Source organism: Anomaloglossus baeobatrachus, chromosome 2, assembly GCF_048569485.1.
Source record: "Anomaloglossus baeobatrachus isolate aAnoBae1 chromosome 2, aAnoBae1.hap1, whole genome shotgun sequence".
In the NCBI taxonomy this organism is placed as follows: Eukaryota; Metazoa; Chordata; class Amphibia; order Anura; family Aromobatidae; genus Anomaloglossus; species Anomaloglossus baeobatrachus.
In genome coordinates, this window is record NC_134354.1 from 585,254,190 (window position 1) to 585,275,282 (window position 21,093).

Below are 21,093 nucleotides of genomic sequence, written 5' to 3' on the forward strand. Positions count from 1 at the left end.
GGTTTGCCGTTTTCGGGCGACCGTTTGTTTGGCGAACGATTGGATGAGATTATTAAGGAATCCAAAGGAAAGGATTCCTCCTTACCCCAGGCCAAACCTAAGAGACCTCAACAGAGAAAGGTTCAATCGAGATTTCGGTCCTTTCGTCCCTCCGCCAAGTCCAAATCCTCTTCGTCCAACAGGCCGGAGAAAGGCCAGAGGAACTCCTATGCGTGGCGATCCAAGTCTCGCCCACAAAAGGCCGCAGGAGGCACTGCCTCCAAGGCGGCTTCCTCATGACTCTCGGCCTCCCCTGACCGCATCCTCGGTCGGTGGCAGGCTCTCCCGCTTTGGCGACGCCTGGTGGCCACATGTTCAAGACCGATGGGTGAGACATGGTTACAGGATAGAGTTCAGCTCTCGTCCTGCGGCTCGCTTCTTCAGAACCTCTCCGCCCCCCGCTCAGGCCGACGCACTTTTTCAGGCAGTAGCCGCTCTAAAGATGGAAGGAGTTGTGATCCCCGTTCCCCTTCAGGAACGTGGTCGCGGATTTTACTCCAACTTGTTCGTGGTGCCAAAAAAGGACGGGTCATTCCGTCCCGTTCTGGACCTCAAGCTACTCAACAGACATGTGAGAACCAGACGGTTCCGGATGGAATCCCTCCGCTCGGTCATCGCCTCAATGTCACAAGGAGACTTCCTAGCATCGATCGACATCAAAGATGCTTATCTCCATGTACCGATCGCACCCGAGCATCAACGTTTCCTGCGTTTCGCCATCGGGGACGAACATCTCCAGTTCGTGGCATTGCCTTTCGGCTTGGCGACAGCCCCACGGGTTTTCACCAAAGTCATGGCATCCATTGTGGCGGTCCTGCATTCTCAGGGCCACTCGGTGATTCCATACTTGGACGATCTCCTAGTCAGGGATCTATTATAGGTCTTGGCAAATCTTCCTATCCTGGTGCGCTAATAACGGTTTTATTCCATGGCCGTTTGCCTTACCCACCTTTCTTTCATTCCTTCAGTCCGGAATGGACAAGGGTTTGTCACTGGGCTCTCTCAAGGGACAAGTATCAGCGCTTTCCGTGTTTTTTCAAAAGCGTCTAGCCAGGCTTCCGCAGGTCCGCACGTTCCTGCAGGGAGTTTGCCACATAGTCCCACCTTACAAGCGTCCGCTGGAACCCTGGGATTTTAACAGGGTGCTAACGGCTCTTCAGAAACCACCTTTCGAGCCGCTGCGGGATGTCTCTCTATCACGTCTTTCGCAGAAGGTGGCCTTCCTAGTGGCAGTCACATCACTTCGGAGAGTGTCTGAGCTAGCAGCGCTGTCATGCAAAGCCCCCTTCCTGGTGTTTCACCAGGATAAGGTGGTTCTGCGTCCGGTCCCGGACTTTCTCCCTAAGGTGGTATCCCCTTTTCATCTCAATCAGGATATCTCCTTACCTTCATTTTGCCCTAATCCAATTCACCAGGGATTTGCACTCTTTGGATCTTGTGAGAGCACTCCGGCTCTACGTGTCTCGCACGGCGCCCCTGCGTCGTTCAGATGCGCTCTTTGTCCTTGTCGCTGGCCAGCGTAAGGGCTCGCAGGCTTCCAAGTCAACCTTGGCTCGGTGGATCAAGGAACCGATTCTCGAAGCCTACCGTTCTTCTGGGCTTCCGCTTCCTTCAGGGCTGAAAGCCCATTCTACCAGACCCGTGGGTGCGTCCTGGGCATTGCGGCACCGGGCTACGGCTCAGCAGGTGTGTCAGGCAGCTACCTGGTCTAGTCTGCACACTTTCACGAAACACTATCAAGTACATACCTATGCTTCGGCAGACGCCAGTCTAGGTAGGCGAGTCCTTCAGGCGGCGGTTGCCCACCTGTAAGAGGGGGCCGTTTTTCGGCTCTTTTTATTGAGGTATTCTTTTACCCACCCAGGGACTGCTTTTGGACGTCCCAATTGTCTGGGTCTCCCAATGGAGCGACAAAGAAGAAGGGAATTTTGTTTACTTACCGTAAATTTCTTTTCTTCTAGCTCCTATTGGGAGACCCAGCACCCGCCCCTGTACCCTTCGGGCTGGTTGTTCTTTTGTGTACACATGTTGTTCATGTTGAATTGTTCTTTTGGTTCATGGTTTACAGTTCTCCGAACATCCTTCGGATTGCATTTACCCTAGACCAATTTATAAGTTTCCTCCTTCCTGCTTTTGCACCAAAACTGAGGAGCCCGTGATCCACGGGAGGGTGTATAGGCAGAGGGGAGGGGTTACACTTTTTAAAGTGTAATACTTTGTGTGGCCTCCGGAGGCAGAAGCTATACACCCAATTGTCTGGGTCTCCCAATAGGAGCTAGAAGAAAAGGAATTTACGGTAAGTAAACAAAATTCCCTTCTTTAATTCATTATTTAAGATATAAGGACATACAAATTAAAACCACTAAACATTGTGGTTTATCTCTGATTGATATAATTATTAATAATCGTTCCTTATGGAGTAGTTTCTTATCCAGACCGAAGTCTGTGAGTAATCTCTATATCATTCCTATCATGAATGACCACTAATGTTTGCTATTTAAAAGACATAAAGCAGTAGCCTCCCCAACATGTTTCACCACACTGGCGTCATCAGGGGGCTGAGGCTAATACCCCCCCCCCCCCCTGATCCCACGGGCCTGGGGGCCGCACGAAGCAGCCTGAGGCTATCTAAAAAATAAAAAGGACTCGATGATAAATTCTTTTAATGATACATTTTCCCACACATACACCCTCGAAAAATATTTGTGTGGATGAGTCTCTGGTCCTCTTCAAGGACAAGCAGCACTTCAAGCAGTATTTGCTGACTAAAAACTCTCGATTCGGACTGAAAATCTGTGAATTGTGCAAAAGCGACTCTAGCTACTCTCAAATTCTGGGTGTATGAGGGGAAAGACACCCAAATTGTTCCCTCCGAATGCCCACCTCATTGAACATAGCTGTGAATATTGTCCAGAACATGGTCCATTCCCTTTTAGCTACAACGTATACATAGATATGTATTATACAAGTGTTCCCTTGTTCAGGTGCCTGTTTGCGTTGTCCTCAAGACTCATGTATTGCACAAAACACTTGCGGTACACCTAATCCAGCTGGCCGTATAGCACACTTTTTTTGTTTTACTTAAACACTGGGAACCACAGACCTTACCTTGAGTCCCAAGAAAATTAATAAAACATCTGACATTTGGAGACCGAGGGAGGGGGGGGAAATTATCTTGAGGCCAGCAGAATTGTCATCGTCAGCATTTTCCCTCAAAAGTGCCACCTACAACCAAAGAAGGCTGACCCCAAAAGAGATGCAGGGTGTGTTACAAAGGCGAAGTTAGAGGGAAACCAGCTACCAGTGTGACACGTCCTGATAAACCGGCCTCTGCATAAGTCTACATTCACACGACCGATCCGTTTTTTGCGGTCCGCAAAAAACAGTCCGTTTTTTTCACGGATACATTCGTGTGGCATCCGTGTGTCATCCGTGTGACTTCCGTTTTTTTTTTTTTTTTTTTTTGCGGACCGCAAAAAACGGAAGTGGCAAGAAAGATAAATAGATGAGTAGATATAGAGATGGATAGATAGATATAGAGAGAGGGATGAATGAATAAATGGAGTGATAGATAGAAAGATGAGAAAGACATATATAATGTCCTACCCCCCCTGCATATTCTAAGCTGGCACCCTTTAGTGACTTTCATGTGGCACTAAGGGGTGCTTAACCTTGTATTTAGCCAAAAAATAAATAATTAAAAAAATGACGTGGGGTCCCCCCTATCTTTTGTAGCCAGCTAGGGTAAAGCAGACGGCTGCAGCCTGCAAAGCACAGCTGGCAGCTTTACCTTGGCTGGTAATCTGAAACAGAGGGGACCCCACGCTGTTATTTTAAATTAAATAAATAATTTAAAACAAAAAACGTGGGGTCCCCCCCAAATTGGATCACCAGCCAAGTTAAAGCGGACAGCTGTGGTCTTGTATTCTCAGACTTTGGAGGTCCACCGTTATTGGACACTCCCCAGCCCAAAAATAGCAGGCCACAGCCGCCCCAGAAGTGGCGCATCCATTAGACGTGCCAATCCTGGTGCTTTTCCCCAGCTCATCCCGTTGCCCTGGTGCGGTGGCAAACGGGGTAATAAATGGGGTTGATACCAGATGTGTAATGTCATCTGGCATCAAGCCCTGGGGTTAGTGATGTCAAGCGTCTTTCCAGATACCTGACATCACCAACCCAGTCAGTAATAAAACTTTTTTTGTCAATTTTTTTTTTTTTTTTTTATTTGAAAAAAGACTCCCAAAACATTCCCTCTTTCACCATTTTATTGAAAAGCACAATCAAATCCGGCACCGGCGTAATCCAATAAGTGGTTCCCACGACGATCCATACCTTAGTCACTGTCCCAGTCAATGAAGAACAAAATGTTCCCTATTGGCTGGGAGACCAGTGCAGTGACCTCAGCTAACATCATTAGGTCAGCCCAGGTCACTGCAGGAGATGATGAGCGCTGACTTTGGGAGGTTAGATGAGATCATTACCTGCTGTGACGATCTCTTGCTCTCCTGACGTCAGCGGTCACTGCCTTCTATGCACGCCGCATTCACAGTGAAGAATCGCGGGAGCCCGTGACGTCACCGCTAGTGATAGTCTCGGGCCTCCCGCGAGACGTGATGTGAGAATGCGGCGGGCATAGAAGGCAGTGACATCGCTGACGTCAGGAGAGCAGGAGATCGTCACAGCAGGTAATGCTCTAATCTAACCTCCTGAGAGCAGCGCTAGTCATCCCCGCGGCTGTCTGCACTGCAGTGTGAGAAGCTGCTGACACTACAGTGCGGGAAGACACTGACACATTGCAGTGCGGGCATATGCTAACACATTGCAGTGCGGGCATATGCTAACACATTGCAGTGCGGGCACCTGCGGGGCTGGCAGGGAGCAGGACACAGACTGCACGGGCACCCGGAGGTCACACGGAAGTGCTTCCGTGCGGCTTCCAGGGATTTTGCGGGTCCATTGACTTGTATTGAGTCACAGTCAGTTATTACGGAACAGAATAGGACATTTCTTCAGCGCTCTATTGGGAGACCCAGACGATTGGGGTATAGCTACTGCCCTCTGGAGGCCACACAAAGCACTACATTAAAAGTGCAAGGCCCCTCCCCCTCTGGCTATACCCCCCCGTGGTATCACGGGTTCTCCAGTTTTAGCTTTGTGTGCGAAGGAGGTCAGACATTCCATGCATAGCTCCACAGATTTTAGTCAGCAGTAGCTGCTGACTGTTTCGGATGGAAGAAAAGAGGACACATATAGTGTCCCCAGCATGCTCCCTTCTCACCCCTGGATGGTGCTGTAAGGTTGAGGTACAGGGCTGGAGCCTGACATGCTGTTTTCCTTCCACATCCCCTGGTAGGGCTCTGTGGAAGTGGGATCCTGCCGGCCTCTCAGCTCTGATGCCGGGCTCCATCCACAGACCCATTAGAACCTGATGGATTCGGAGCAGGAGTACGATCAGGGACAGGGCCCTGCATCTTACAGGTACTCTGTGTCCCCGGCAGGCACAGACACACTCAGGGCTGGCTGGGTGTTGTAGTGCGCCGGGGACCGCAACGTTGGAGCCAGTGTCCCTACAGATTACTGGGGGATGTTTTGTGTATGGGAACGCAGCGCCGACCCCCTCTGGACCGGGCGGCGCTGCTGTGACTTGTGGTGCGCCGGGGATCCGCCGTCCGCGCTTTTACGGCGGCGGCGGTTATAACTTTAGTCCCCGGCTTTTTGGGCCTAGGACGCCGGCAGCTCCGTTTCGTTCCCGCCCCCACCCTGTCACTCAGGGTAGGGGAGAGACGCTGTTCGCAAGCAGCGACGAGGGCTGGAGCCTGATTTACATGCTCCAGCCCTCACACTATGCACAGAGGGAAGCAGGCTTCCCGCTCTTGGCCAGGAACGCCCAGGGCCCGCCCCCCTTCCTCTCTAGAGACGCCGGCAGCCATTACATGCATGCCTGGCTGGAGGAAGGACGCAAGGCTCTGGGAGACCTGGTCTGGGGGCTATCTGGCGACCACACACCCGCTTTTTAAGCGGGCGGTAAGCGTTTTTTCTGTGCTGGTCCCTCTAGTGCCTCACTGTGTGTCAGTGTACTGATTACATATATATAGATATTGTATTTCTTGCACTGTGAGGTGCGCTTCTGGCTGCATATCCCAGATCGCTCTGTGGAAGCAGCAACATGTCATCCTCAAAACGCAAGGCGGCCAAGGCAAAAAGGGCTGTGTATACTGCGTGTGCTGCATGTGGGGCTAATCTACCAGCAGGCTCTGATGATCCCCATTGTGTGCAATGCTCCGACCCGGTGCTGCTTCGCCAGCCGGAGTCAGGAGAGGTAGCGACCCAGGCTGAGACGCTTGTAAGTTCTGCCCCGGTGACAGGGACGGACTTTGCAGTTTTTGCAGATAATATGTCTGTATCTATGGCAAAAATCCTTGAGACCTTGCAATCTATGCATGGGGCTCAGTCTCTGGGCACGGCGAGGCCTATGTCCTCAGGTCCCCCTTACTTGGAATGTATCCAGCCCACAGGGGGGTCCCCGGCTTCACAGGCCGAGGATTATGACTCAGATGATGGCCCCAGCCACCCTAAGCGAGCTCGCTGGGAAAGACCCTCGACGTCATCACACTGCTCAGGGTCTCAGCGCAATCAGTCTCCCTGTGATGTGTCTGATGAGAGTGATCAGGAATCCACTCCTGGAACCCCTCTCAACCTGGATACCCCGGATGGGGATGCCATGGTAGACGACCTTATCTCAGCCATCAATAGGCTGTTGGATATTTCTCCCCCAGCCCCTTCAGCAGAAGAGGCGGCTGCGGAGCAGGAAAAGTTTCGTTTCCTTTATCCCAAGCGTAAATTAAGTGCTTTGTTGGATCACTCTGACTTCAGAGAATCAATCCAGAAGCACGACGCTCACCCAGAAAGGCGTTTCTCTAAACGATCTAAGGATACGCGTTTCCCTTTCCCCCCTGAGGTGGTCAAGCGCTGGACACAGTGTCCAAAGGTAGACCCCCCGATTTCCAAACTTGCAGCTAGATCCATAGTTGCAGTGGAGGATGGCGCTTCACTTAAAGATGCCAATGACAGACAGATGGACCTTTGGTTAAAATCTGTCTATGAAGCTATAGGCGCGTCGTTTGCTCCGGCATTCGCAGCCGTATGGGCACTCCAGGCTATTTCAGCTGGCTTAGCAAAAGTGGATGCTATCATGCATCCAGCAGTGCCGCAAGTGGCGCACCTTACCACGCAGATGTCTGCGTTTGCGTCTTACGCTATCAATGCGGTCCTAGAATCTACCAGTCGCACCTCAATGGCATCCGCCAATTCGGTAGTTTTGCGCAGAGCCTTGTGGTTAAAGGACTGGAAAGCAGATGCTGGTTCCAAAAAATGTTTAACCAGTTTGCCTTTGTCTAGAGAGAGACTGTTTGGCGAGCCATTGGCTGACATCATTAAGCAGTCCAAGGGTAAAGACTCCTCTTTACCACAACCCAGAACACCCAAACCTCAGCAGAAAAAGTGGCAGCAGAGGTTTCAGTCCTTTCGAGGTTCGGGCAAGACACCATTTACCTCGTCCAAAGGGACTCAGAGGACGCAAAGAAACTCAGATTCGTGGCGGACTCACACACGCCCCAAGAAAGCAAATGGAGGTACCGCTTCCAAAGCGACTACCTCATGACTTCCAGCCCCTCCCCTCCGCATCGCCGGTCGGGGGCAGGCTCTCCCGCTTTTCCGGCATTTGGATGTCACAGGTCAAAGACCGGTGGGTGACGGACATTTTGTCTCGCGGGTACAGAATCGAGTTCAATTCTCGTCCTCCAGCTCGGTTCTTCAGAACCTCCCCACGTCCAGACCGAGCAGATGCTCTGCTGCAGGCGGTGGACTCCCTAAAAGCGGAAGGAGTGGTTATCCCAGTCCCTCCTCAGGAACAAGGGCAAGGGTTTTACTCCAATCTCTTTGTGGTTCCAAAAAAGGACGGCTCGTTCCGTCCTGTTCTGGACCTAAAACGGCTCAACAAACATGTGCACGCCAGGAGGTTCCGGATGGAAACCCTCCGCTCTGTCATTGCCTCAATGTCCAGAGGAGACTTCCTTGCCTCAATAGACATCAAAGATGCTTATCTCCACGTGCCAATTGCTACAGAACATCAACGTTTTCTACGTTTTGTGATAGGAGACGACCATTTTCAGTTCGTAGCTCTTCCATTTGGTCTGGCGACAGCCCCACGGGTCTTCACCAAGGTCATGGCGGCGGTGGTAGCAGTCTTGCACTCTCAGGGACACTCGGTGATCCCTTACCTAGACGACTTATTGGTCAAAGCTCCCTCTCAGGAGGCATGCCAACTCAGCCTGAATGCTACGCTGGAGACTCTACAGTCTTTCGGATGGATCATCAACTTTCCAAAGTCGATCCTATCACCGACTCAGTCACTAACGTATCTTGGCATGGAGTTTCATACTCTAGCAGCGATAGTGAAGCTTCCGCTGGACAAGCAGCGGTCACTACAGACAGGGGTGCAATCTCTCCTGCAGGGCCAGTTGCATCCCTTGCGGCGCCTCATGCATTTCCTAGGGAAGATGGTGGCAGCCATGGAAGCAGTTCCCTTTGCGCAGTTTCATCTGCGCCCACTTCAATGGGACATTCTCCGCCAATGGGACGGGAAGTCAACGTCCCTGGACAGGAAAGTCTCGCTTTCCCAGACGGCCAAGGACTCTCTACAATGGTGGCTCCTTCCCTCATCATTGTCTCAGGGAAGATCCTTCCTGCCTCCATCCTGGGCAGTAGTCACGACAGATGCGAGTCTGTCAGGGTGGGGAGCAGTATTTCTCCACCACAGGGCTCAGGGGACGTGGTCTCCGCAGGAGTCCACACTTCAGATCAATGTTCTGGAGATCAGAGCAGTGTATCTTGCTCTACTGGCCTTCCAACAGTGGCTGGAAGGAAAGCAGATCCGAATCCAATCGGACAACTCCACAGCGGTGGCATACATCAACCACCAAGGAGGGACGCGCAGTCGGCAAGCCTTCCAAGAAGTCCGACGCATTCTAATGTGGGTGGAGGACAGAGCATCCACCATATCCGCGGTTCACATCCCAGGCGTAGAAAACTGGGAAGCAGACTTCCTCAGTCGCCAGGGCATGGACGCAGGGGAATGGTCCCTCCACCCGGACGTGTTTCAGGAAATCTGTCGCCGCTGGGGAGTGCCGGACGTCGACCTAATGGCATCCCGGCACAACAACAAGGTCCCGGCATTCATGGCGAGGTCGCGCGATCAAAGAGCTCTGGCGGCAGACGCCTTGGTTCAAGATTGGTCGCAGTTTCAGCTCCCATACGTGTTTCCGCCTCTGGCGCTCTTGCCCAGAGTGCTACGCAAGATCAGATCCGAGTGCAGCCGCGTCATACTCGTCGCTCCAGACTGGCCGAGGAGGTCGTGGTATCCGGATCTGTGGCATCTCACGATCGGTCGACCGTGGTCACTGCCAGACCGACCAGACTTACTGTCCCAAGGGCCGTTTTTCCATCAGAATTCTGCGGCCCTGAACCTGACTGTGTGGCCATTGAGTCCTGGATCCTAGCATCTGCTGGATTATCTCAGGGAGTCATTGCCACAATGAGACAAGCTAGAAAGTCGAATTCGGCTAAGATCTACCACAGAACGTGGAAGATTTTCTTGTCCTGGTGCTCTGCTCAGGGAGTGTCTCCCTGGCCATTTGCATTGCCCAAGTTTCTTTCCTTCCTGCAATCGGGGTTAGAAAAGGGCTTGTCGCTCAGCTCCCTTAAAGGGCAAGTTTCGGCACTATCCGTGTTTTTTCAGAAGCGTCTAGCACGTCTTCCTAAGGTGCGCACGTTCCTGCAGGGGGTCTGTCATATTGTGCCCCCGTACAAGCGACCGTTAGATCCATGGGATCTGAACAGGGTACTAGTTGCTCTCCAGAAGCCGCCCTTCGAGCCTCTGAAGGAGGTTTCCTTTTCTCGGCTGTCGCAGAAAGTGGCGTTTCTTGTTGCAATCACATCGCTTCGGCGAGTGTCTGAGCTGGCAGCTCTGTCATCTAAGGCTCCCTTCCTGGTGTTCCACCAGGACAAGGTTGTGCTGCGCCCCATTCCGGAGTTTCTCCCTAAGGTCGTATCCTCTTTTCATCTTAATCAGGATATTTCCTTGCCTTCTTTTTGCCCTCATCCGGTTCACCGGTATGAAAAGGCCTTACGTTTGCTAGATCTGGTGAGAGCACTCAGAATCTACATTTCCCGCACGGCGCCCATACGCCGTGCCGATGCACTTTTCGTCCTTGTCGCTGGTCCGCGCAAGGGGTTGCAGGCTTCTAAAGCCACCCTGGCTCGATGGATCAAAGAACCAATTCTAGAGGCCTACCGTTCTGCGGGGCTTCCGGTTCCTTCAGGGCTAAAAGCCCACTCAACCAGAGCCGTGGGTGCGTCCTGGGCATTACGTCACCAGGCTTCGGCTCAACAGGTGTGCCAGGCAGCTACCTGGTCCAGTCTGCACACTTTCACCAAGCATTATCAGGTGCATACCTATGCTTCGGCGGATGCCAGCTTAGGTAGAAGAGTCCTGCAGGCGGCAGTGACACCCCCGTAGGGGAGGGCTGTTTTGCAGCTCTAACATGAGGTATTTATTTACCCACCCAGGGACAGCTTTTGGACGTCCCAATCGTCTGGGTCTCCCAATAGAGCGCTGAAGAAGAAGGGAATTTTGTTACTTACCGTAAATTCCTTTTCTTCTAGCTCTTATTGGGAGACCCAGCACCCGCCCTGTTGTCCTTCGGGATGTTTTTTTGTTGTTTGCGGGTACACATGTTGTTCATGTTGAACGGTTTTTCAGTTCTCCGATGTTATTCGGAGTTAATTTGTTTAAACCAGTTATTGGCTTCCTCCTTCTTGCTTTGGCACTAAAACTGGAGAACCCGTGATACCACGGGGGGGTATAGCCAGAGGGGGAGGGGCCTTGCACTTTTAATGTAGTGCTTTGTGTGGCCTCCAGAGGGCAGTAGCTATACCCCAATCGTCTGGGTCTCCCAATAAGAGCTAGAAGAAAAGGAATTTACGGTAAGTAACAAAATTCCCTTCGTTCCATAATAACGGAACAGACATACGGCATCCGATGTGTTTTTTGTAGGATCGGATGCACATGGAAGTGCTACCATGTGCCATCTGATCCTACACAAAAGACATTGAAAAGATGGTCCTGTCCGTGGGGCCGCAAAAAAACAGGAACTGACCAGGACAGACGGAACAGTCGTCTGAATGAGCCCTAAGGGAATGTTTTTTTTGTTATCACACATCCCTAGAATAACTGGATTTATCTTTTGTTTCTACTCTTGCCACCTTCTGCCATTTTCTCTTCATTCAGCTATTATTTCTTCATTGCACATTTCTAAATTGGAATACAAAAAATAATGAAAAAGTTACTGCTCACTTTACCCCTAGATGAATACTGTGATGGGAATTTGCTTGCCTACAATTTTTTTTTCGGCCTGTTGATGACTATGCTCTCCTATCTAAAGCAGTTATTCTGAATCTTTCTACTGTTTGGTGTCATAGACTTGGAGGTTTTTCATGGAAGATGCCAAGTACACCAACTGTTCCTGGGCTATAAAGAATGGCCTTTCTTATTGTTTTATTTGGGTGTTCTAAAACCCCTTATACCGGCTGAAACTGTCTACATGTACTGTTGAAAATTGTCTCTCTACATATTGTGTGTAAGGATGGACTGTTCTGCGCACATTTTCGTTCCTACTTTGGTGGGCAGGGAATGCTATAGTGTGCCAGCGTCACGTGGCACATCCGTCCTTCATATAGGGATTGATTGTACTACAGAGACATTGTTTAACTAGTCCCTTTAAAAAGGAATGGCAGCAGCCCTGGGTGTTTTTTATTTTGTGAACATAGTTAATTATATATTTACTAGAAGGTGGCCCGATTCTAACGCATCGGGTATTCTAGAATTTATTGTGTAGTTAATGTATGATTTATGATAGATAGATAGATGTTGTTTGTATAGGGCGCTGTAAATGTTCTGGGTGTTGTCTGGGTGGGGGGGTGAGAGTGGTGTTGTGTTGTGTGTTGCGTTGTGTGTTGCATTGTTTGTGGAGCGCTGTGTCTGTAGCGTTTGTGTGTGTGTTGCTGTGTGTGCGCGGTTGTGTGTGTGTGTGTGTGTGTGTGTGGGGTGCGTGTGTGTGTTTTGGGGGGAGGTATGTTTTGTGCAATGTGTGTGTTGCGCGGTATGTGCATATATTTGTGTGTGCCGCGGTGTTTGTGTGTTGTGTGTGTGCAGCATTGTCTGTGTGTGTGTGGGTGTCTGTGTAGGGCGGTGTTTGGGGTTCCCAGTGTGTGTGTGGTGTGTTGTGCGGTGCGTGTGTGTGTTTTGGGGGGAGGTGTGCACCCCCCATCGTGGACCACCCCGCATGCTGCATCCCCCCCATCATGCTCCTTTCCCCATGCTGCGCACCCCCCATCGTGCTCCATCCCCCATGCTGCGCACCCCCCATCGTGCTCCATCCCCCATGCTGCGCACCCCCCATCGTGCTCTATCCCCCATGCTGCCACTCCCCATCATGCTCCATCCCCCATGCTGCTACTCCCCATCGTACTTCATCCCCCATGCTGCGCACCCCCCATCGTGTTTCATCCCCCCCATTCTGGGCACCCCCCATCGTGCTCCATCCCCCATGCTGCACCCCCCATGGTGCTCCATCCCCCATGCTGCGCACCCCCCATCGTGTTTCATCCCCCTCATTCTGGGTACCCCCCCATCGTGGTCGACCCCCCCCCCCCCCCTCCCATGCTGCACTCCCCCATTGTGCTCTATCCCCCATGCTGCACTCCCCATCGTGCTCTATCCCCCATGCTGCGAACCCCTCAGAGAGGAGTATAATAGGAGGATTATAATAGGAGGAGTATAATGGGAGGAGTTGTCCTGGGGGGAGGTGTACAGGTGCCCAACGTGTGCGGGGGGCATGGCCGAGCGGGCATAGTGTGAGGGGGCGTGGCCGAGCGGGCATAGTGTGAGGGGCGTGGCCGAGCGGGCATAGTGTGAGGGGCGTGGCCGAGCGGGCAGCGCGTGAGGGGGCATGGCCGAGCGGGCAGCGCGTGCGGGGGGTGGGCCTGGCAAAACGGTTAATCCATGTGGGGGGCGGGGCCAGTCCGAGCCCAGCTGCTAATCTGACGGTTGTCACTGTAAGGACACAATGTCACTGTAACGACACAATTTTGGAGCAAGACAGACAGACAGAATAAAGCAATTATATATATAGATAATTATAAAATATGAGTTCATGACCAAAAAAACCTTTGGGGCCCGTTCGTTCTGTCAAACTATACTAATGGAGTTACATTTGAGCACAGAAGGAATACGAGGGGCTGCTGATAAGTCTTTGACTTTGTGATCTCTTTTTGTTTTTATGGTAACGAATGTTACATCACATGAAAGCTTTATGTGTCTAATATATGTTTTCAAAATTTTATGTTTGGTGCTTATGGCAACAGTGTTCTACGCACGCGAGAAAGCAAAATGTCGGCGTCTAATGCGATATTCACAGCAACTGAGAGCAGAGGAGGGATAAATTTCTTGTTTCTGTAGGGAAAGTTCGCAAATGATATTCATGTTATGTCGCAGACATCTGAGGATCAATGCCCTTCATATTCCACAGTTAAGAACTGAGTTCGCTAATTTTAAAACGGGCCACTTCAGTACCAATGATGAGGAACGTCCTGGACGACTGAGCTTGGCTGTTGTTCCGGAGATCGTCGATGCTGTGCACAACCTCATACTGGAGAATCGACAAATTTCAGCTAAAGCAATAGCAGACATCATAGGGATTTCCCGTGAACGTTTTTGTCATTATCCATGAACATTTGGGCATGAGGAAGCTATCTGCTAAGTGGGTCCCCAAATGTAAGACAACAGATCAGAGAAGCATGCGAATGAAAGCTTCCTGGTCCATTTGTCTGCGTTTTCGAACTAAGAACTTCCTGGATAGACTGGTCACTATGGACGAGACCTGGATTTATTTGTATGACCCTGAAAACAAGGAGCAGTCAAGAGTGGAGGCACAGTGGTTCTCCTTGTCCAAAGGAGTTCAGGGTGCAAAAATCAGCCACTAAGGTGATGGTGTCTGTGTTCTGGGATAAGGAGGATGTGCTGCTAGTGGACTACCTTCAAAAGGATTCCACCATCAATGCAAGGTATTACATTTAACTTTTGGACCAATTGAAGGAAGCTCTGAAGGCCAAAAGACGCAACAAGCTTTCCAAAGGTATCTTGTTCCTGCAAGACAATGCCTCCGCTCACGCTGCACACGCGACCATGGCAAAACTGGCTTCCAGCTGGTTGACCACCCACCTTATTCACCAGATCTAGCTCCCTCCGATTATCATCTGTATCTAAACCTTAAACACCACAAGGGTACCAAATTTCACACCATTTCTGATGCTATGGCTGCTACGGATGCCTGGTTTGAGGCACAACCGAAATCCTTCTTTTTGCTAGGCTTACAGAACTTGGAATACTGATGTAAGAAGTGTGTTGACATCAGTGGAGAGTATGTGGAATAAATGTAAAGTTTCATCATCCTACCTCGTTTCTTTCTGGGTAAGGCCAAAGAATTATCAGCAGCCCCTCGTAGCTCTATATATATTTGGGATCCATTTCTTCACCTCTCACTGCTGTGTATGAAACATTTGTCATAAAAATGGCTCTCGGGGAAGGGGGGGGTGTGTGTGTGTGTGAATATTTTTTCACATTTCTTTTCAACTAATCCTTTAATAAAATGTGGGCTCAAATTCTCCTTACACCCATAAATTCTTTAGGTGGTGAAGTTTAGAAGATGGGGTCAGTTGTGGCGTTTCTGCTGTTTTAGCATGTCAAGAGCTCTGTTTCAGTCAAATTTGTGTTCCAAAATTCAAATATTGCCCCTTCCGTTCCGATCCCGGCCATTTGTCCAGAGGTTTGTGACCACATGTGGGGTATCGCCACGTCAGAAGAAAGTGGGTAAAAAACGGAGTGGTCCATTTTTACATGTTACCCCTTGCAAAAGTGAAATTCCAAAACCAACTGTATGATGCATTTTTTTTTCTTGTTACCCTTGTGAAAATGCAAAATTTGGGGCTCAAGTAACATTTTTGTGGGATGAAGTAAAATGTTGTTTTGTTTTTTTTCCCCTCCACATTGCGTTAAGGCTACTTTACACACTGCGATATCGGTCCCGATATCGCTAGTGTGCGTACCCGCCCCCATCTGTTGCGCGACACGGGCATATCGCTGCCCGTGGCGCACAACATCGCCCAGAGCCGTCACACATACTTACCTGTCCGGCGACGTCGCTGTGACCGGCGAACCGCCTCCTTTCTAAGGGGGCGGTCCGTGCGGCGTCACAGCGACGTCACTGAACCGCCGCCCAATCGCAGCGGAGGGGCGGAGATGAGCGGGACGTAACATCCCGCCCACCTCCTTCCTTCCGCATAGCGGCCGGGAGGCAGGTAGGGAGACGTTCCTCGCTCCTGCGGCGTCACACGCAGCGATGTGTGATGCCGCAGGAACGAGGAACAACCTCGTTACTGCTGAAGTAACGATAATTGGGAATGGACCCCCGTGTCGCCGATTAGCGATTTTTCACTGTTTTGCAACGATGCAAAATCGCTAATCGATGTCACACGCAACGGCATCGCTAATGCGGCCGGATGTGCGTCACGAATTCCGTGACCCCAACGACTCCGCATTAGCGATGTCGTAGCGTGTAAAGCCCGCTTTAGTTTTTGTGAACACCTGAAGGGTTAATACATTTCTTGGATGTGGTTTTGAGCAGTTTGAAGGGTGCAGTTTTTAGAATGCTGTCACTTTGGGCTATTTTCTGCCATATATTGGCCCCTCAGTCGCTTTATATGTGATCTGACCCCTAAAAAAAAAATGTTTTTGTAAACTTGTTGGAAAAATAGTAAATTGCTTGATAAACCCTTAAAAAAAAAAGTTTAAAAAAATGATGCTGTTGTAAAGTAGCCATGTGGAAAATAATTTAAAGGGGTGGTTCACCCATATTTTTTATTGTCTAGTTCGATATTATGTTGAGAAACAATGTTTCTCTCAAATACCTTGTGTTGGCGATAGTGCCTGTGAGAGGTGCTATTGCAGACCGCTGTTCCCCGTCCAGTGACATACCCGTCAAATGCTGCACACGTCACATCCGTGCAGCTGGCTACATTCTTCCAGACTCTGAGCTGTGAGCGGTGTTTCACTGCTGTCACAGCCCATCTGCTCCCCCATCCCTCCTCCCTCACAGCACAGCGTGTCTCCTTCTCCCCCTCCCTCCTCCCTCACAGCACAGCGCTTCTCCCCCTCCCTCCTCCCTCCTCCCTCACAGCACAGCGCGTCTCCTGCTCCCCCTCCCCCCTCCCTCCTCCCTCACAGCACAGCGCGTCTCCTGCTCCCCCTCCCTCCTCCCTCACAGCACAGCGCGTCTCCTGCTCCTCCTCCCTCCTCGCAGAACGTTGCAAGCAAGAGACGTGCTGTGAGGGAGGAGGGAGGGGGGAGCAGATGGGCTCAGAATGTAGCCGGCTGCACGGATGTGACGTGGCAGCATTTGACGGTGACGTCACTGGAGCGGGAACAGCGGTCTGCAATAGCGCCTCTCACAGGCACTATTGACAACACAAGGTATTTAAGAGAAACATTGTTTCTCAATATAATATCGATCTAGACAATAAAAAATATGGGTGAACCACCCCTTTAACTATTTTGTGTGGTATAACTATGTGGTTAAACGTCATAAAAAAATTGAAAGTTGGAAAATTTGTGAAAATGTTCACATTTTTTTGCCAACTTTTCTATCATTTCATAAATAAACATTCTTCGAATCAGTGGGATATGTTGAAGTGATCCAGTGTTATTACTTTTATAAAATGACATTGGTCGGATTTAAAAAAAAAAAAACAAAAATGAGGTTAGGTTTTTAACATTCAAAGTGATTTGGCCTTTAAGGGTTTAATAACTATTGGGCTGTTGTGTGTGTTTTTTTTTTTTTTTTTTTTTTATATATCCTATACGCTTTTTTTATGCTTTGATATTGTCACTAAACAGGGAAAATAACAGAAAGCGGAGTAACTCCGACAGGGAGAGCACGTCTGTTACATCTTTTCGGTCAGGAGGCCAGGAACAGAGACCAGATGTCGATACTACATCCGGCCGTCTGAGTGGAAGCAAAGTGCAGAATACAAAGACATTGCGGTAAGAGACTGTCGTCTCATCTATACTTCTATTTGAGGACTAAATTTAATTTCTTATTGCTAGTTTTACCGATGGTCAATGTGAGGACACTTTTATAGTGATGCTATTCAGCTTTTACCTTTTAGAGTTGTCCCGGCATGTGACATTGATGACCTGTTTGTACAATACGTCCTGAACATCAGACTAGTTGGGGTCCACCACCTACCACCTCTATCGAGCAGCTGGTCTTGGCTCTGGCAACTGAATATTTAGGCTCTGTGCGCACTGGGAAGTGGAATTTTCTTGAGAAAATTCCGCATGCCCTCAAAGATTACCGCACCCGCGGTAAAAAACCGCGGGAAACCGCACCCGAAAACCGCATGCGGTTTGCTGCGGTTTTACCGCGGTATTATTCGCGGTATTGCCGCGGTTTTGCCGCGTGCGGGTTGGGATGTGCTTTATTGCATTCAATGCAATAAAGCACATTGAAGAAAAAAAAAAAAAAAAAAAAAATCATTTAATTCTGAGAGTAGATAGAGGGATAGATAGACAGAGGGATAGATAGATAGAGGGATAGATAGAGGACAGATCGCTGCATTTCCCACGGTCGGCAGTGAGTTCACATTACCGGCCGTGGGAAATGACCGGTAATTACCTCTGCTGCTTTCATTCAGCCTGTGTCTGTGACAGTCGCGGCTGGATGGAAGCAGCGCTGGACGTCGGACCTGGATTACGCCGGAGCTTTGTTTGGGGGGGGTTAATAAAATGGTGAACGAGGCTTGTTGGTTTTATTTAAAATAAAGGATTTTTCGGTGTCTGTGTTTTATTCACTTTACTTACGGGTTGATTATGTCAGATGTCACATAGACGCTGCCATGATCAAGCCTGGGGTTAATGGCGGTGGTCCCCCATCACCATTAACCCCTTGTATTACCTTGCCACCACTGCTACACGGTGGCAAGAAGAGCCGAGGACACGCCGGTATTGTCGCATATTGCATGCGACAGTGCCGGGGCAGCTGCGGCTGATATTCTCGGCTGCCGGAGGGGGAGTGAGGCGGGGGACATTACCCCTGCCCCTCGCCCTCCCCAGCCTGAGAATACCGGGCCGCCGCTGTGTGCTTACCTCGGCTGGAAGGTAAATATACAGCGGAGCCCACGTTCTTTGTTTTCTATATTTCCGTTTTCTTTCTATGTGTGTTCTATGTGTCTGTGTCTATGTGTCTGTGTCTGTGATCTGTGTGTGTGTTTACTCTGCACGGCTTCCTCTTCCTGTAATGACATCACTTCCCTGCAAAACCGCAAACAAGTGATGCACATTACCGGAGGTAAACCGCAAAATACCGCAGGGAATAACGCAGGAAAACGCAGTGAACCGCACAGAATTTGCTGCCTGCGTTATTCCCTGCGGGATTTCTTGATTAACATTGAGTCAATGGAGTAAAATCCCGCAGCGATGTGCGGAAAAGAAGTGACATGCACTTGTTTTTGCTGCGGGATTCCCGCAGCAAAACATGCAGCTGTCAAATTCCGCCCAGTGCGCACAGGATTTTTTTTCTCCATAGGATTTGCTGGTGATTCACTGCAGAGATGTTATGAACATTTTCTGCAGCGAAACATGCAGCAAATCCGCGGCAAAATCCGCGAAAAATCCGGTAAGTGCGCACATAGCCTTAGACATTAGACAGACCTGCTCAGTTCAGCTCCATCTTCTTTTGTAGCAGCAACTGAAGGCTAAGGCAGATCAGCTCCTACTTACCGGATCAACCGTGGTGCGAGTGCCAGTTATAGGCCTCCACTGTTCTGACATGGATGACTTTACTTAGGGATAGGTAATCGGTGATATGTGCCCAGACAATCCTTTTTCACACTTCTACCTAGTTTTCTTTTTCCTGTAGTCAATGTCAAGTTAAAAATAATCTTCATCTTCATGCTTTTTTCATTTCCTTTTTTCACGTGTCTTTCACTAATCCTTACCCTAGAAGTCGAGACGACCGAAAGAAAGATGACCGTTCTCGTAAAAGGGAGCATGAGCGGATCCTGCCCCGGCGAGACTCCTACAGGGATAGATACAACAGGCGGAGAGGAAGAAGTCGCAGTTACAGCAGAAGTCGTAGTCGCAGTTGGAGTAAAGAAAGGCAACGAGATCGAGACAGGGATAGAAGCCGCAGCAGATCAAGGAGTAGAACGAGGAGCAGAGGTGGGTAGTGTGCCATGGCAGAGCATATATTTCATTCTTCCATTGTAGCTGGACAATCCTCTATGAAATCTAAGCTCTTAACAAGGAGTTTTATTAAGCAAGTGTCCTTCAGTAATTATTGTTCACCTGCATGTGACGCTCCAGGTACAATGTCTCAGTAGCCTCTGCGATAAAGAGAACAGAGACTGGAGTCAGAGGTCAGCACTTTGGTGTCACAAGATCCACCTTTCTGACGCTTAGTTCCTGAAGTACAATTATGTAAAAGTCATGCTGACAGCTGGTTGTTAAAGGGGTTTTCTGATCACCAGAGTGTCTATTAATCGAGGGATTGCAGCTGGTCTGAGACTGCTGTTAGGCTAAGTTCACATGTCCATTAATCGTCCATTAGGTTGGATCCAGCAGCAATCTGTTGGCAAAAATGTTGTGCAAACACAACTTTCTTATCTGTTTGGAAAAAATTGATTTTTCCAAGATCCATTTTTTCAACATGGGGGGGGTCTATGGAAAATGGATTCATTAACTGATTGCTATTTATCCCTCCATTTTTCTTTCATTTTTTTAAGGATCTGTTTTTTGCTTACTATAGCAGCTTGAAATGGAAGATAAATAGCAATCAGTTAATGGATCTGTTTTCCATAGACTCCTATGTTAAAAAAAAAAAATGGATCCTGTACAGATACATGGACCGGCTCTGTGGCACCGAGGGTCTCTGTGGCTCTTCTCTCAGGCTATTAAGTGCAATGAGATCTATATTTTATCTTCCAATCCTGTGTTCTTGCAGTACTGTGTATGCGTTTGTGTTTGATTGCTGTATTATCACACTTTAATTTAGCTTTTTACTTTTATTTTTTTTCCCTTTTAAAGACAAGGACTCTGGAAAACCTAAATACACTCTTGAGCGGTCGGAGCCCTCTGATAATTACCAAACCAGTTCCTCAGTGCCTCTCATCGGATCAGCACATTATCCTGTCCCAACGCTAAGTAGCACCATCACAGTAATCACCCCTTCACATCATGGCAATAATTCCTCTGAAAATTGGCCAGAATTCCATGAAGACCAAGTGGACCACAGCAATTTTGGAAGACTGCCTATGCCTAAGAAGCGCTGTAGAGATTATGATGGTATAGTGTTCTACTTCTAAACTGGTATAGCTAATTTATAGCTTCCTTACCAGTATGATGTAGTTTCTAATAAGCTGGTAATATTAACACTAGAAGTCCCAGAGAGGGGTCATTTAACATGTCTACCTTTGGAACCCAGAGACTGGTCGAATGACCTGAAGGATTTTAGCTAACATCCTATAATCACCGTCTTTTGTTCTGTAATTAAGGCCATTACTGTTGCACCACAGGAGGTTGTTGTTTTCCATTGAGTTTAGCCATTTAGTTTCTAGTCCAACCTGGCCGGGATCGCTACAAAGTCTCTGGTGAGTCGCTGGTGAGCTGTCAAACAGGCAGACCTGGCCAACGACGCAACAGCGATCCGGACCTGCAGAACGACCTAGCTAGTCATTGGGAACGTTGTAAAGCAGCTTTTTGAAAGGGAAGTCGCTAACGAAGTCGCTGTAAAGTCCCCTTTACACACTGAGACTTTCTAGCGATCATGCTGCACAGCGGGAAACAAAGGACCAAAGAATGGTCCTGAACGATTTGTATCGATC

At 49.3% G+C, this 21,093-nt stretch overlaps 1 protein-coding gene across 1 annotated transcript in view; it reads left to right on the plus strand.

Annotated features, from left to right (window-relative positions):
- RBM26 (RNA binding motif protein 26) overlaps window positions 1-21,093 on the plus strand; it is a 252,850-nt gene that overhangs the window by 48,359 nt on the left and 183,398 nt on the right. The window contains exons 5-7 of the mRNA XM_075336770.1: window positions 17,108-17,254; window positions 19,215-19,432; window positions 20,297-20,554. Coding sequence (XP_075192885.1) covers window positions 17,108-17,254; window positions 19,215-19,432; window positions 20,297-20,554 — 623 coding nt within the window. The remainder of the gene's footprint in view (window positions 1-17,107; window positions 17,255-19,214; window positions 19,433-20,296; window positions 20,555-21,093) is intronic.